Source organism: Typopeltis vanoorti, chromosome 1 (assembly GCF_054136105.1).
Source record: "Typopeltis vanoorti isolate ZY-2024b chromosome 1, IOZ_Tvanoo_1.0, whole genome shotgun sequence".
NCBI classification, from domain to species: domain Eukaryota; kingdom Metazoa; phylum Arthropoda; class Arachnida; order Uropygi; family Thelyphonidae; genus Typopeltis; species Typopeltis vanoorti.
In genome coordinates this window covers 156,594,693-156,607,524 of record NC_143549.1, presented here as the reverse complement: position 1 = coordinate 156,607,524, position 12,832 = coordinate 156,594,693, and the positions used below count along the sequence as shown (strand labels likewise).

General features: G+C 33.5%; 1 protein-coding gene across 2 annotated transcripts in view; it reads right to left on the bottom strand.

The window, feature by feature from the left end:
• Positions 1–12,832, bottom strand: part of nst (phosphoglucomutase 3-like protein nst) — a 188,276-nt gene that overhangs the window by 48,520 nt on the left and 126,924 nt on the right. For both annotated transcript variants that reach the window (XM_090394875.1, XM_090394884.1), the window contains one exon: positions 6,835–6,898. In XM_090394875.1, the coding sequence (XP_090251001.1) occupies positions 6,835–6,898 (64 nt within the window). The remainder of the gene's footprint in view (positions 1–6,834; positions 6,899–12,832) is intronic.

The window sequence follows — 12,832 nt, the reverse complement described above, 5'->3', positions numbered from 1 at the left end:
TAGAATCCTATGTTTAGTCAAGATGGCTACTTTCATGCTACTTCCCTTCATCATCTTAGTCAAGCAGTTGGAACTATTAAGACACTATCATATCGCGTTTAGATATATATGTTTCACTGAAGACTTTCTACAGCAGGAATTGATTTATATCAAATTTGTCTTTTAAAAAATGATTTTAATGAGTTATCAAGAAAGCTTTTAACAACTTCAAACTACCAGTCTCCGTTAAATATCTCTTGAATTCCACTTCCATATATTAAAGGAATTTCTGAATGTAGTGATAAAGTTCTCAGACCTCTGAACATTGTGGTATCCTTTCTTCCTGTTAGGAAGATTTCTACTTTCCTCATCTAAAGATAAGCTTTCTTCATTCTGCTTTCCAGGTGTCTACTGATCTCTTGTTCCTGTGGTTTGTCTTTCTTCCTTCAGACAGTATGGTAGATCTGCAGCAGTCCATTGTGATGAATATAAATCATACATCCTGTATCATGAATAGGTCCAGAAACCTGGACCTATTCCTGGCAGAAACATGCCATTCTTTGGAACAAAACTAAGCTTTTACATAAAAGTAGATTCCTTGTAGAACAGTTATACAAAGCAAGCTGCGAGGCTTTTCTATGTCACCTGAATTTAAACAGATCTGATGGCCTGTGGTTATCTTCTTTATGGGAAATAGTGTACAGCAATACCTCACATAGCGTGGCTTCGATCAGTCTGGTTTTAAATCCTAAAAAATTAGTATACAAAATTATTTTTTTATACATAAATGTTAGTTATTTTCCCTTTATACAGTCAAGTCTCTTTGTGTGCGGTTTTAAAGTTATGCGATACAATATTTCAATTTTTTCGGGAGTTCCCCATTGTATATGTATGTACCTAGACTCGGCGAGAATGTAAACGTGGCATTATGTTCAACGTCTTAAGTAAGCTATGTATAGTACGAGTAAGCAGTGGATGTTTGTGAACTTTAATGTTGAATTAACTTCTATGTCTACCAGTTTTCAATGCACAAATCTAAAGTAAAGTTGATTTGTGATAATTAAAATTTAATCCCATTTAAATAAACTACATAATGAGTGTAAAAAGAAAACGTGAAAGTGATTCTGCTACCAAGAAATTAAATGGTCCACTTTGGAACAAAAGCTCGATATAATCAAGCTTCATGAAGAAGGTGCATCCTTTGCTAAAATAGGCCGTGAAAAAGGAATGGACGAGTCATCAGTTCGAAAACTTATTTAAAAAAAATCAATACAAATTGCAAACCGGCTTGTTATTTATCAAAAATAGTGACTGAAACCAGAAGCACTTGAAATGGTACATACGAGTGGCTATTATCTATATGGATTGAAGACTTAACTCTAAAGCGAGTTCCGCTTAGTCAAATGGAAATTCAAGCTAAAGCATTAAGTCTTTACAGTGACTTGAAGACTATTGATGATATAAAAAATGAAGGTGAGGGAACTTGTGCATGACTCGCCGAAAATTTTACGGCAAGTCGTGGGTGGTTTTTCATTTTAAGCAACAAACTAGTATTCACAATGTTCGTATTGTTGGTGAATCTGCCAGTGCAGATAAAGAGGCTGCTTTAAGATATCCGAAGGAATTGAGTGAAATCATACAAAAAGGTGGCTACAAAGATGAACAAATATTTAACGTTGATGAAACAGGATCATTCTGGAAAAAGTTGCCGTCATGCACTTTTATAGCAGCCATGCCCTGGATATAAAATATCCAGGATAGAAAAGTCATTCCCTGGATATAAAATTTCAAAAGACCATCTCACACTGTTATTAGGTGGAAATGCAGCAGGGGATTTCAAATAAAAACCAATGCTTGTGTACCATGCCGAAAATCCTAGAGCTCTTAAAAATGTATCAAAAATTAATCTCTCAGTGTTGTGGCATTCAAATAAGAAAGCATGGGTCACAACAGTTTTATTTGAAGATTGGTTCACAACTATTTTTGCCCTACAACAGAATTATTGCAGAGAAAAAGGATTAGATTTTATGATTTTACTGATCTTAGATAATGCCCCCGGTTATCCGACTGGTCTTTGTAATTTAAATGAAAATGTACAAATAACTTTTCTTCCACCAAATAAGACGTTGGTGATCCAACCAATGGATCATGATGTCATTGCGACATTTAAGGCCTATTATTTGTGCCGCACTTTTTCGGAAGCCATAAAAGCCACAATAGGAGAAAATGCACCTACTTTAATGGAATTTTGGAAGAGCTACAACATCAGAAACGTTAGTGAAAATATAAGTGAAGCATGGAATGAATTAATGGCAAGCAATATGAGAGCAGTATAGAAACATATCATACCACATTGCACAAATAATTTCATTGGTTTTGAAACTTATTTTGCTGAAGTCACTAATAACATAGTGTAAATTGGACAGCAACTTGGTTTCAAAGAGTTGGATTCCGTCAACATAATTGAGTACATTGAATCAAACACTAATGAACTGGATAATGAAACACTTATTAACATGGATGAACAACGAGCTTATGAAGAGCGGGAGGACAACTTAGACAACGACAACTGTGTTGAAGTGCCTGCACGAGAATTAACAGCTGAACAACTATCAAAAATTACTCGAATAGTTGAAACCTTGTCAGAACATATTATGGAAGTTGATCCCAATATTGAACATAGTTTTACAATTCGCCGAATGATAAACAATGCAATTCGTTGCTACAAAGAAATGTATGAAGAGAAAAAACCAAAGAAGAAAAATGTGCAGACATCAATATTGCAATTTTTAGAGAATAAAAAATCAATTACGAAAAATTGATTTTTTATTCAATTTTGAAAAATAATTAAACAAAAAACATGTATTTTTTGTTTAATTATTTGTGATAAAGACATTTGAATTTATTAATCTTGTTTTATTTATTGAAAAAGAGGGAGAATATTTTTTTTTGGAACCAACTATTATTTTTTGTATGTATTTAGTTCCTCAATTAGTCTGGTTTCAAACAGGCCGGGTTATCAGTGGAACCAATTACCCGGACTATGCGAGGTATTGCTGTATCAATCTTCTGTAAATCCCAGATTATCTTATTATATTAATATTTTATTTTTATTTATTTTGTCTTACTTATGCTGTGGTGGTACTTTTTAAAATGAATTATATTATTGCATTTTATTTTGTGTTCCACTATTAACGTCCTGAGGATGCCTTTGATATGTGAAAATTGTACAGCAATTAAAATGACTTCCATGTGAGTTTCATTTTTAATTTCTACAAGCCTATGAAAAACTTCTTACTCATACCAACATTCCAAACTAAATTTTTCCATGATCCCAAGAAAAAATTTTGGCATTAATCTGTAAAGAAAAGAAACAATAACAAAAAAAGGAGAGGGTTATGATCTCTTATGATATATAAAGGTTCACCAATTCATCTGCCAAAAAAGCCATGTTTAAGTTATATATGCAAAAAAGCCACCATAATGAGACATGAACATTAGATACATGGTGTTTAAGTTCTGTGCCATACATTGTTGTTTACCCTCACAATGTTTTCCCATACTACAAGAATTTAACATTTAAGTTACTTTCAAGCACATTCAAAATTATGGGACAATTTTAGCTTCCCAAATGATGCTACTCATTTCCAAAAATACATATACCAGAAGTGTTTATAAATTTTCATTGTGAGTGGAGTCTTACATAGTCAAAACTAGGATGAATACCATTGCAACATGGCTCAATCTGATTTAAATGCTCATGTGACATCAGTCTAACATTCTCAGTATACCGATCCACATAAGGCATAACTGTTTTATTTAAAAGAAAATTTCATGCGACACTATTTTGAAGAATCAAATGAAGTTAAAACATAAATTAGAATCAAGGCCTAATTCTGCATAATGTATGAAAATCTCTAATTAGATCCTACGTTGTCTGAGATTTCAACTATTCCAAAAATCATTGACATATGAAGTAAGAAACCTACAACTAACATAAGCAACATGAGAACAATATTCTTTCACTGTTCCATTATTAAAGTTCATATATTAATTTTTCTTTGCATTTGTTTAGAGATCTGTTTATCTTGATAAACTTACGAGACTTATGTTAGTGAAGCATGCCAATCATCTGATTTGTATTATTTATGCAACAATAAATTCTAGTTACCTTAATAAGTGCATATGTTTTAAGAACTATTAAACATATTTACACTTTATAATATAAGAGCACAAAATAATGATTAGTAATGCCTGCCAGAAAGGAAGTGCAACCCAACAATTTTAATGAAGGGAAGAGAATCCTGTCACTGAAAGGTGAAAAGTTGTTGTGGCTACTATTCCAATCCAATTGCTGAATATTGCAGAAAGTGGAAATTACGTGCATACTGCAAAAGAGGTTATTATATTTTCACCATAATGCATGCATAATTATCAAAATGAAAAATAACATTTCAATCTAAATCACTTTTTCACTGGATTTCAATAGTGTTCATTTCCCCCTATAACATGTATCAACAAAATTCATGATAAAATAATTTTAACCTCTATTAATATAATCCACATTAAAATTTTCACCAAAAATATAATAATAATAATATTATTATTATTATATAACACCTCCAGGGATTTCAATGACTCATCGAGAGAGGATACTCTCTATCTCCACCAACTGCAACTACCTTCATCATCTACACCAATGCCATCTACTACCGACCACCACCACTAGTATTTTCAGAATCATAAACATCCATGCCCACGGCAGGATTCGAATCCACAGCCTTTTGGCCTGAGAGCGAACATGCTAATCACTCGGCCAGCCAGGCCGACAAGTAAGAAAGCAAGAAAGGAAAACTAAATAAATAAAAACTGAACCAACAGCATAAAAGCCAACACATCTCTACATACACAATGTATGTTTATTTTGCCAATATTTTGTGATTAGCATAATGACAAGCATAAAAAGTGGTTATCACACCCGCTTTCCAATTAAGAGGATATGAATTCATGAGTCCTGCTATGTAAAAAGATGTGCAAATATCTTCAGGCAGCAGATGAATTTTATCACACAGTGTAAGACCACCACTCTGCTTATTGAAAGCATTGGAGAAGGACTTAAAAATAGTTCATATTTAGTTTCTAAAGCAGACATTTACTGGATTTTCTAACTCTAACTCCACCCAAAGTACTAATAATCTTGTACTATAGGTTAAAGTGCCTTTTGCAAGTAGAGACTTACATAAAAGAAAAAATATATTTTTTGTGTTAAATTTCTGAACAGATAAAAGAGACAAACCTGTTAAAATTTTCCTTTAAATAGAAAAGTAAATCAAGCAGCAAAAAAGAATGTGCATTGAAAACATTCAAAGTTGCATTTTCTTCTGACAGAAAATGCTAAAAATTCCTGAAGAAATAACAAAGAGAAGCAACAATTCTTTTATATTAATATTTATTCTGTACTACATCTCGAATATGTGCTTTCTGATCTGTACATTATATGATGACAAACAACATATATATATATATATATATATATATATATATATACAGGGTGTTCGAGATAAATTTGACATATTTATAATTAATTATATTTTTCCGTAAGTTACATGTATTAACACACACTTCTCTTCATTTAAAAGTTTGGACCCTTCTTCATTCATATACAAGATGTCAGAAAGGATGGATAGCTGGAACCCACCTGAATCATGGAAGAGAATAACTTGTATCATGATGATTCGCCCGCCATCAAAATAAGGATATTACGACTGCTGCCCAATGCTCCCTGAATACAGTAAAAACAATCAGGCATGAACTAGAGACTTGCAATGGTGACTACGAGGATGTAGCAAGAAGAAAGATCCCTAGCAAACGATCTGATTGCGTTCGTACAGCAGAATTCCTTGCAAATCTGCAGGAACAGGTGTTGAAGAACCCTGGCATTGGAATTCGGGCTTTGTTCGTGGAGTTGCTAACTGTAGTCAAGCCCTGGATAACAAGGGTAGCCAATGGTAGGCCGTATGTATGGCAGCAGGATTCGGCCCCTTGCCACACCTCTGGGAAAAGTCAAAAATGGTTGTCTGAAAATTTCTACGACTTCACCAGTCCAAATGTTTGGCCTCCAAACTCCCCAGACCTTAACCCCATGGATTATTTTGTATGGGGCGCAGTTGAAAAAGACACCAATCGCACTTCCAGTAATACAAAAGCCCAGTTAATGGATAAAATTAAAACAGTTTTTGCGGCCCTTCCCAGGGAGACTGTAGCATCAGCTTGTTCGAGGTTCCGAAGCAGAATTGAAGCTGTGATCGATGCTAATGGTGGTTATTTTGAGTAAATCTTGTTGATAGTATTGTAATTAACTCTGCCTGTAATGTTTTTTTGTCAATTCATTAAATTTAATAGATACAAAGAAGATTTTCTTTTTCCTTACGAAACTGTCAAATTTATCCCGAACACCCTGTATATATATATATATATAATAATAATAATTCATTAAAAAATCTATTCACATGCAAAAAACAAACAGACTCATGTTTAGCTATCTGTTACAAAGAAATTTTAAGGAGAGAGAGAGAGAGAGAGAGAGACAAGAAATGGTAAAACAATATTTAAACAATATTCATTATACATGCCATATGTGCACACCCTGCACACATATGGTTTGCATGATGAATGTCATTTTTAAATGTTGTTTTACATTAGTAAATCTTTGAAGATGACCTTATTAATAAGCAGAAAAATACAAAAACCAATCTATTATTTCTTACATGTGTTTTATTTATTCATGGCTTTTAGTCTAATGCAAAATTCCCTAAAAAATTTAGGTTTTAAAACTCAGTAGTGATAAACTGATACCTGATTTATAACATTTATGACATTCAGAAACTTTTGACAAGCCTTCCTTGTTTCATCTGAAGTACTAAAAAAAAAAAAGAAAGAAAGAAAAAGAAACAAATGTACAACAAGAATAGTATTCATAATTATTAAGTAATACATGAAATCCATTCCATTTTGCATATTAGGCTTAATTGTCTATCAAGGCCAAGTTACTTGGCCTTGACTGGCTTTGTTAAAATCTAATTAATGCTTTGATGGTTAATTCTATCCGCATAGCATATCATGACTATCCATTCATAATTTTTCTGGCTAGTTTGCCTGTTTCGTGAGATGAAAAACCCATGTCTCTAGGAGGGGCAAACCCTTCTAATTATATCAGACCAACCAATTCATCTTCAATTGTAAATGTCTTCTAAAGGTTTTTGCATCCTATATAGGATTTATGTATCTTTCCAAACAAAGAATAATGTCAAAACCAACTGAGCTATGAAGGAGCATAAATGAAATAACTGCTTAAAAAAAAAATATATATATATATATATATATATATTTTATTATATATATATTATATATATATTCTTATCAAAAATATTCCAAACTGTAGTATATATCAGCTCAACTTGCACAAATCTTGTCATCCATCTTAAGGAAAATCTTCATTGATATTGAAAATGATTAAAAATTGTTCAGTTTATTCCTATATTCATTTGGTTAGATCTTAATACCTTATAAAAGTTCAAATGTAGTCTGAACTTCCTACATAGGCCTTAACACTGCAATGCCTCTTGCATATGTATGAGATCTAACCTTACTAAACACACACACACAACCATTTTTAACAATTCTCAATGGGACAAAAATTTCTGTGTGTATGTGTCTCTCTTCGATATGAAACCTAAATTTAAAAAATACACCTTGTTCTGAGTGAACAGCAAAGTTCTAATAGAACTTCAGTTCTGTGAATTTCATAGCCATTTGTGAATTTACTTTTCTCCTTAATCATTCGCTCACACATGGCACTATTGTATCAGACCTTATGACCTTTTATGTGTGGGATCATTATTTAAAAAATGGACAACACTTTTGCTCTCTAATCAATAAGCTGGGGGAGGGGGAGAACTCAGTTTTCTAAATTATGCAACTCACAAGCCACCTATGATGTGGTTTGTTGAGATGTGTGAACATACACATCTAAACTTCTGTTCTCTGATGATGATGCTAATTTGGTTTTCAGTGAAATACATATCTAAAATTATGTTATAGCCAAGCAGCAAATCAGCATGCACTTTTGAAACCTAAAATGGCTGCTAAGTTGATACTTTTCTTTTAATAGTTTTCCAATGCTAAATGAAGTCTTTTAGGCTCTTCATCTCTATACTTATATTTTATGCACTGAGAGCTTACATATGGAAAATACAACTTCCGTACATAGGATTCCATCTATAAGCCTGGAGATCAGGTTCAACATTTCAAAAACAACTATCAGGACACCTTAATCAAAAGCATTAATAAATGCAAATATAAGGCAAGCCGAGCAGAGCTCATCTTTTAATAAATGACTTCTTGGGCTGAGGATTGTATGCTGAATAAGCTTCATTGCTTTTCAAACTTTAAACATGAGGGTGGTCTGAAAAGTTCTTAGCCTCGACCATAGATGGCAACACTAATAGCAAATTTTTTTTTTTTTTCTAAGTTGGTACATCTGTCATAAACATCCATGTGAAATTGCAAGTCACTCTATCAAGTAGTTCGTTTTATACAGCTGTCTGAAGTAAAAGTGTTGTCTGTATCCCTTGAAATGGATAAAATTGAGTATCATGCGGTAATAAAATTCTTTGTAAAAGAAGGTTTAATGCCAAAAGAAATTCATTTGAAGTTCATAAAAGTTTATGGGCACTTTTCTCCCTCGTTTTTGACAATTAAGAAATGGGCTGCCAAGTTTAAATGTGGCTGTACCAGCCTCAAAGATGATCCATGTGAAGGATGTCCAAAAAGTGTAACACCAGAAAGAATTGATCAAGTGCACGATATGGTATTGGATGACGGCAAGTCAAAGTGCATGAAATTGTTGAGACCATAGGCATTTCAAAAGAACATGTAGAATATATTTTGCATGAAGAACTGCAAATGAAAAAGCTTTGGGCAAGATGGGCTTGCTCACAGCAGATCGAAAATGCACTCGCATGAAAATCTCTGAAAAGTGCTTGGGGCATTTTAACAAGAATAAAACTGATTTTGTGCGTCGATTTATTACTATAGATGAGACTTGGATTCACCATTACACACCAGAATTCAATCATCATCATCAAATTCCTGATATATACCTGGTGTACAGGATATGATAGTACTACATGAAAAATTTACATCATTACTAACTTCCTATCTACAGTTTTCCTCCAAATCAGTCTGTTACCTATCAAGACTCCAATATTATCAGTCTTCTATCTTCTAAGGCACTTACTGTATCAATCCACCTATATCTTGGTCTTTCTCTGGGTCTTTTTCCTGCCAACCTCCCAGAGAACACTTGTTTTGCTATCCTTTTCTCTCCCATTCTGTTTAAGTGAGCATACCTGAGATTAGCTCTGCTAATGTATTCCTAATGTATAACTAGTGATTTAATGATGCCTCGCATCAACTTTATGCTAGAAAAAGAATCTCCACTGGGTAACTCCTTTCTGGATTTAGACATTCAAAGAAAAGAAGACGGTTCCATCGCCACGTCTGTCTATCGCAAGCCTAAATTTTCAGGTAGCTACATTCACAATTCTTCTGCTCATCGTCCATCTCAGAAATTTGGCATCATTAAATCACTAGTTTCCAGAGCACACAAATTCTGCTCCTCTGAAGATTCTCTAAACCAAGAACTAGAAATAATCAAAAATACAGCTATACTAAATGGATATAATCTTAAAACAACTCAAAAAATCATCAGTCATCTTCCCACACATCAACCCAGACAAGAAGAAGAAGTCCATAGGATTCCCACGCCTTACGTCAAAGGCATCTCCGAACGACTTTCAAAAATTATGAAGAAATACAATTTTGCCACTACTTACAAACCTATCAACCAAATCTATAATTTGTTACCTTCTCCTAAGGACGAACTCTCACCTCTGATGTTACCTGGTGTTTATGAGATCCCATGCTCCTGAAAATTGTCTTACTTTTGTCAGACAGGTAGGTCTGTTCAGAAATGCATCTCTGAGTATCAAGACCACATTCGTCTTTTCAAACCGCAGAAATCTGGTCTCTCCCAACACGGAGTTGAAAATCCAACCCATCATCTTCCATTGGATATCCATTGGGAGAAGTCGAAACTTTTACACAGATCTTTATATAAATATGAACGTTTATATAAAGAAAGTGCTGAAGCCCTACTACACAGACCAAATTTAAACCGCAACGATGTTCTTACTATTCCTAATGTATGGGAAATTGTCATACAAAATTGTATAAAATAATCTTTATATATATTTTATTTTATTTTATTTTTCAGTGTTATATTTAATTTACTTCTATAACAAGTTACTGCATGCATATTGAGATTCCATTGTAATCATGCACCATAACTGTATGTTATTCCTAGTATTGTTTGAACTACCGTACTGATGATGTCTCAAGATACTTGGGATGAAATATTTACGAATTAAATAGTCATTACTGTGGTTAGTATGTGTGTTTTTTAGCAGTGTTAACCACGTCACCTAAAGTATGGGTAAGCCGTCAATATGGATAAGATACACCACTCCTCTACACTTCGTATCCTTGATATTACATTGAAATATCATATATTTCAATGTAATATCAATGGTATTACAATTTTAATATGCATTTCGCATCCATGGTAACCTGCACGTATATATACGTTCTGGCCGGTTAGGTGGTTAAGAAGCTGAAATGTTTTACTTGTTCTATAAGTTCTCCATTCGCAATGCAGTTGATATTTTCAATGTTTCTGCCTTTCATTATCATTGTCTTTTTAATGCTGACCTTCATACCATGTCCATTACAACAGTTATTCAATTTAGTCAGGGAATCTTGTAGACTTGTAGTGGATTTATTTAGAAGTTAATATCATCTGCATAATGCAGAGAGCTAAGATTAACATCTCCAATTTTGATATCAGGTTTAATACCACTTTCCTTCATAATGTGATCCATATAGATAATCAATAACAGAGGGGGATAATGTACATCCTTGTCTGACACCAGATTTAACATTAAACCACCTTCCTGTACTTCCTTCAATTCTAAATGCTGACTTACAACTCAAATAAAGACTAAGTATTGCTTGATATAATGCCCCATTGACACCATATAACTATAGCGTTTTGAATAGCTTCTCTCTTGGCACCTTGTCATATGCCATTTCCAGATCTTCAAAACTTAAATACAGATCTTTGTTATATTCCCATGATTTCTCAACTATCGTAAAGTGAAAATCTGATCCTGACAGCATTGTAAACTGTCTTAATGATATCAAAAAATATCAAATGCACTTCAGACTGATTTAAAGTTACACACACAATCTTTATTTGCTTTGGACAATTTACTCTACCTAATTTGTTTTGTTTCTGTTCCGATTGACTTCATCATAAACAGTTGCTACCACATTTTCTGTAACTGAAAATTTAAAAGATGATTTAGATATCATATGTTTATTTGAAAATGGTCTGATTTTTTACCACTATAACAATCTGGTTATAGTGAGAACCTAGAACCTATGCTTTTATCGAGACTTTTCGCTAGTTTGCTGTAGTGAGTGTCAGTTGTATAAAGTCTCCTCTGTGATAGGTTGAACTAGGTATTCATTATTGACATCATGTTTTCTATACAGAATTCACTGAATTGTTGGAAGGTAAAGGAAAAAAGAGGGTGAGCACTTTGCTGAGGTGAAATTATTTTCCAGACAAAGAATCACACATGATGTACCCTATATTTGGACATCAAACTTTGATCAGTCATGGCACCACTAGATTAATTACAACCTGACAGTCCAGTGATAACAGACAGGCATCTTCGATGTACTCACTTATTCTGGAGCATAGTGAAGCACAGATCATAATCTAGTACAAGCCAAAGTAAGACTTAGATTCCAAAACTGTCCAGGTCAGTCTCATCCCACAAGACTAGATGATAGAATAACTCCCAGAAAATTTATAGAAGAAATTTCAAAAAAGTTTGGATGCTGATGAGGAGAACACACCTGAAATGCTCTGGGAATTAATCATGATTTTAATACAGGATAAACATAACTGGTTTTCTTGAACACATCAGATTTAGAATTGAAGGAAGTACAGGAAGATGGTTTAATGTTAAATCTCGTTTGAGAAAAGGATGTACATTATCCCCTCTGTTATTCATTATCTATATGGATCACATTATGAAGGAAAGTGGTATTAAACCTGATATCAAAATTGGAGATGTTAATGTCAGCTCTTTGCTTTATGCGGATGATGTTATACTTCTAAATAAATCCACTACAAGTCTGCAAGATTCTCTGACTAAATTTAATAGCTGTTGTAATAGATATGGTATGAAGGTCAGCAATAAAAAGACAAAGACAATGCAAATAGGCAGAATCTTTGAAAATGTCAACTATGTTGTGAATGGAGAACCTGTGGAACAAGTAAAACATTTCAGCTACTTAGGCACGATTTTTAGTGACAATGGTAAATTAAATATAGAAATAGACAACAGAATCAGTAAAGCTGGTATGGTGGGAAGTTAATTGAATAAATTCATACGGAATAAGAGAGAAATTACTCGGAACACTAAATTAGCTGTATACAAGACAGTATTCAAACCAGTTTTAACTTATGGATCTGAGAGCTGGGTCAGAAGTAAAACACTTGACCAAAGACTAGAGACCGCAGATATGCGAGTCCTGAGAAAAATTATAGGCATGAACAGATGGCAATATCATATTAAAAATGAGGATATTAGAAAAGAACTTGACATTGTCAGCATCCAGGAATGCCTTAGAAGAGCTAATCTCAAGTGGTATTGTCACT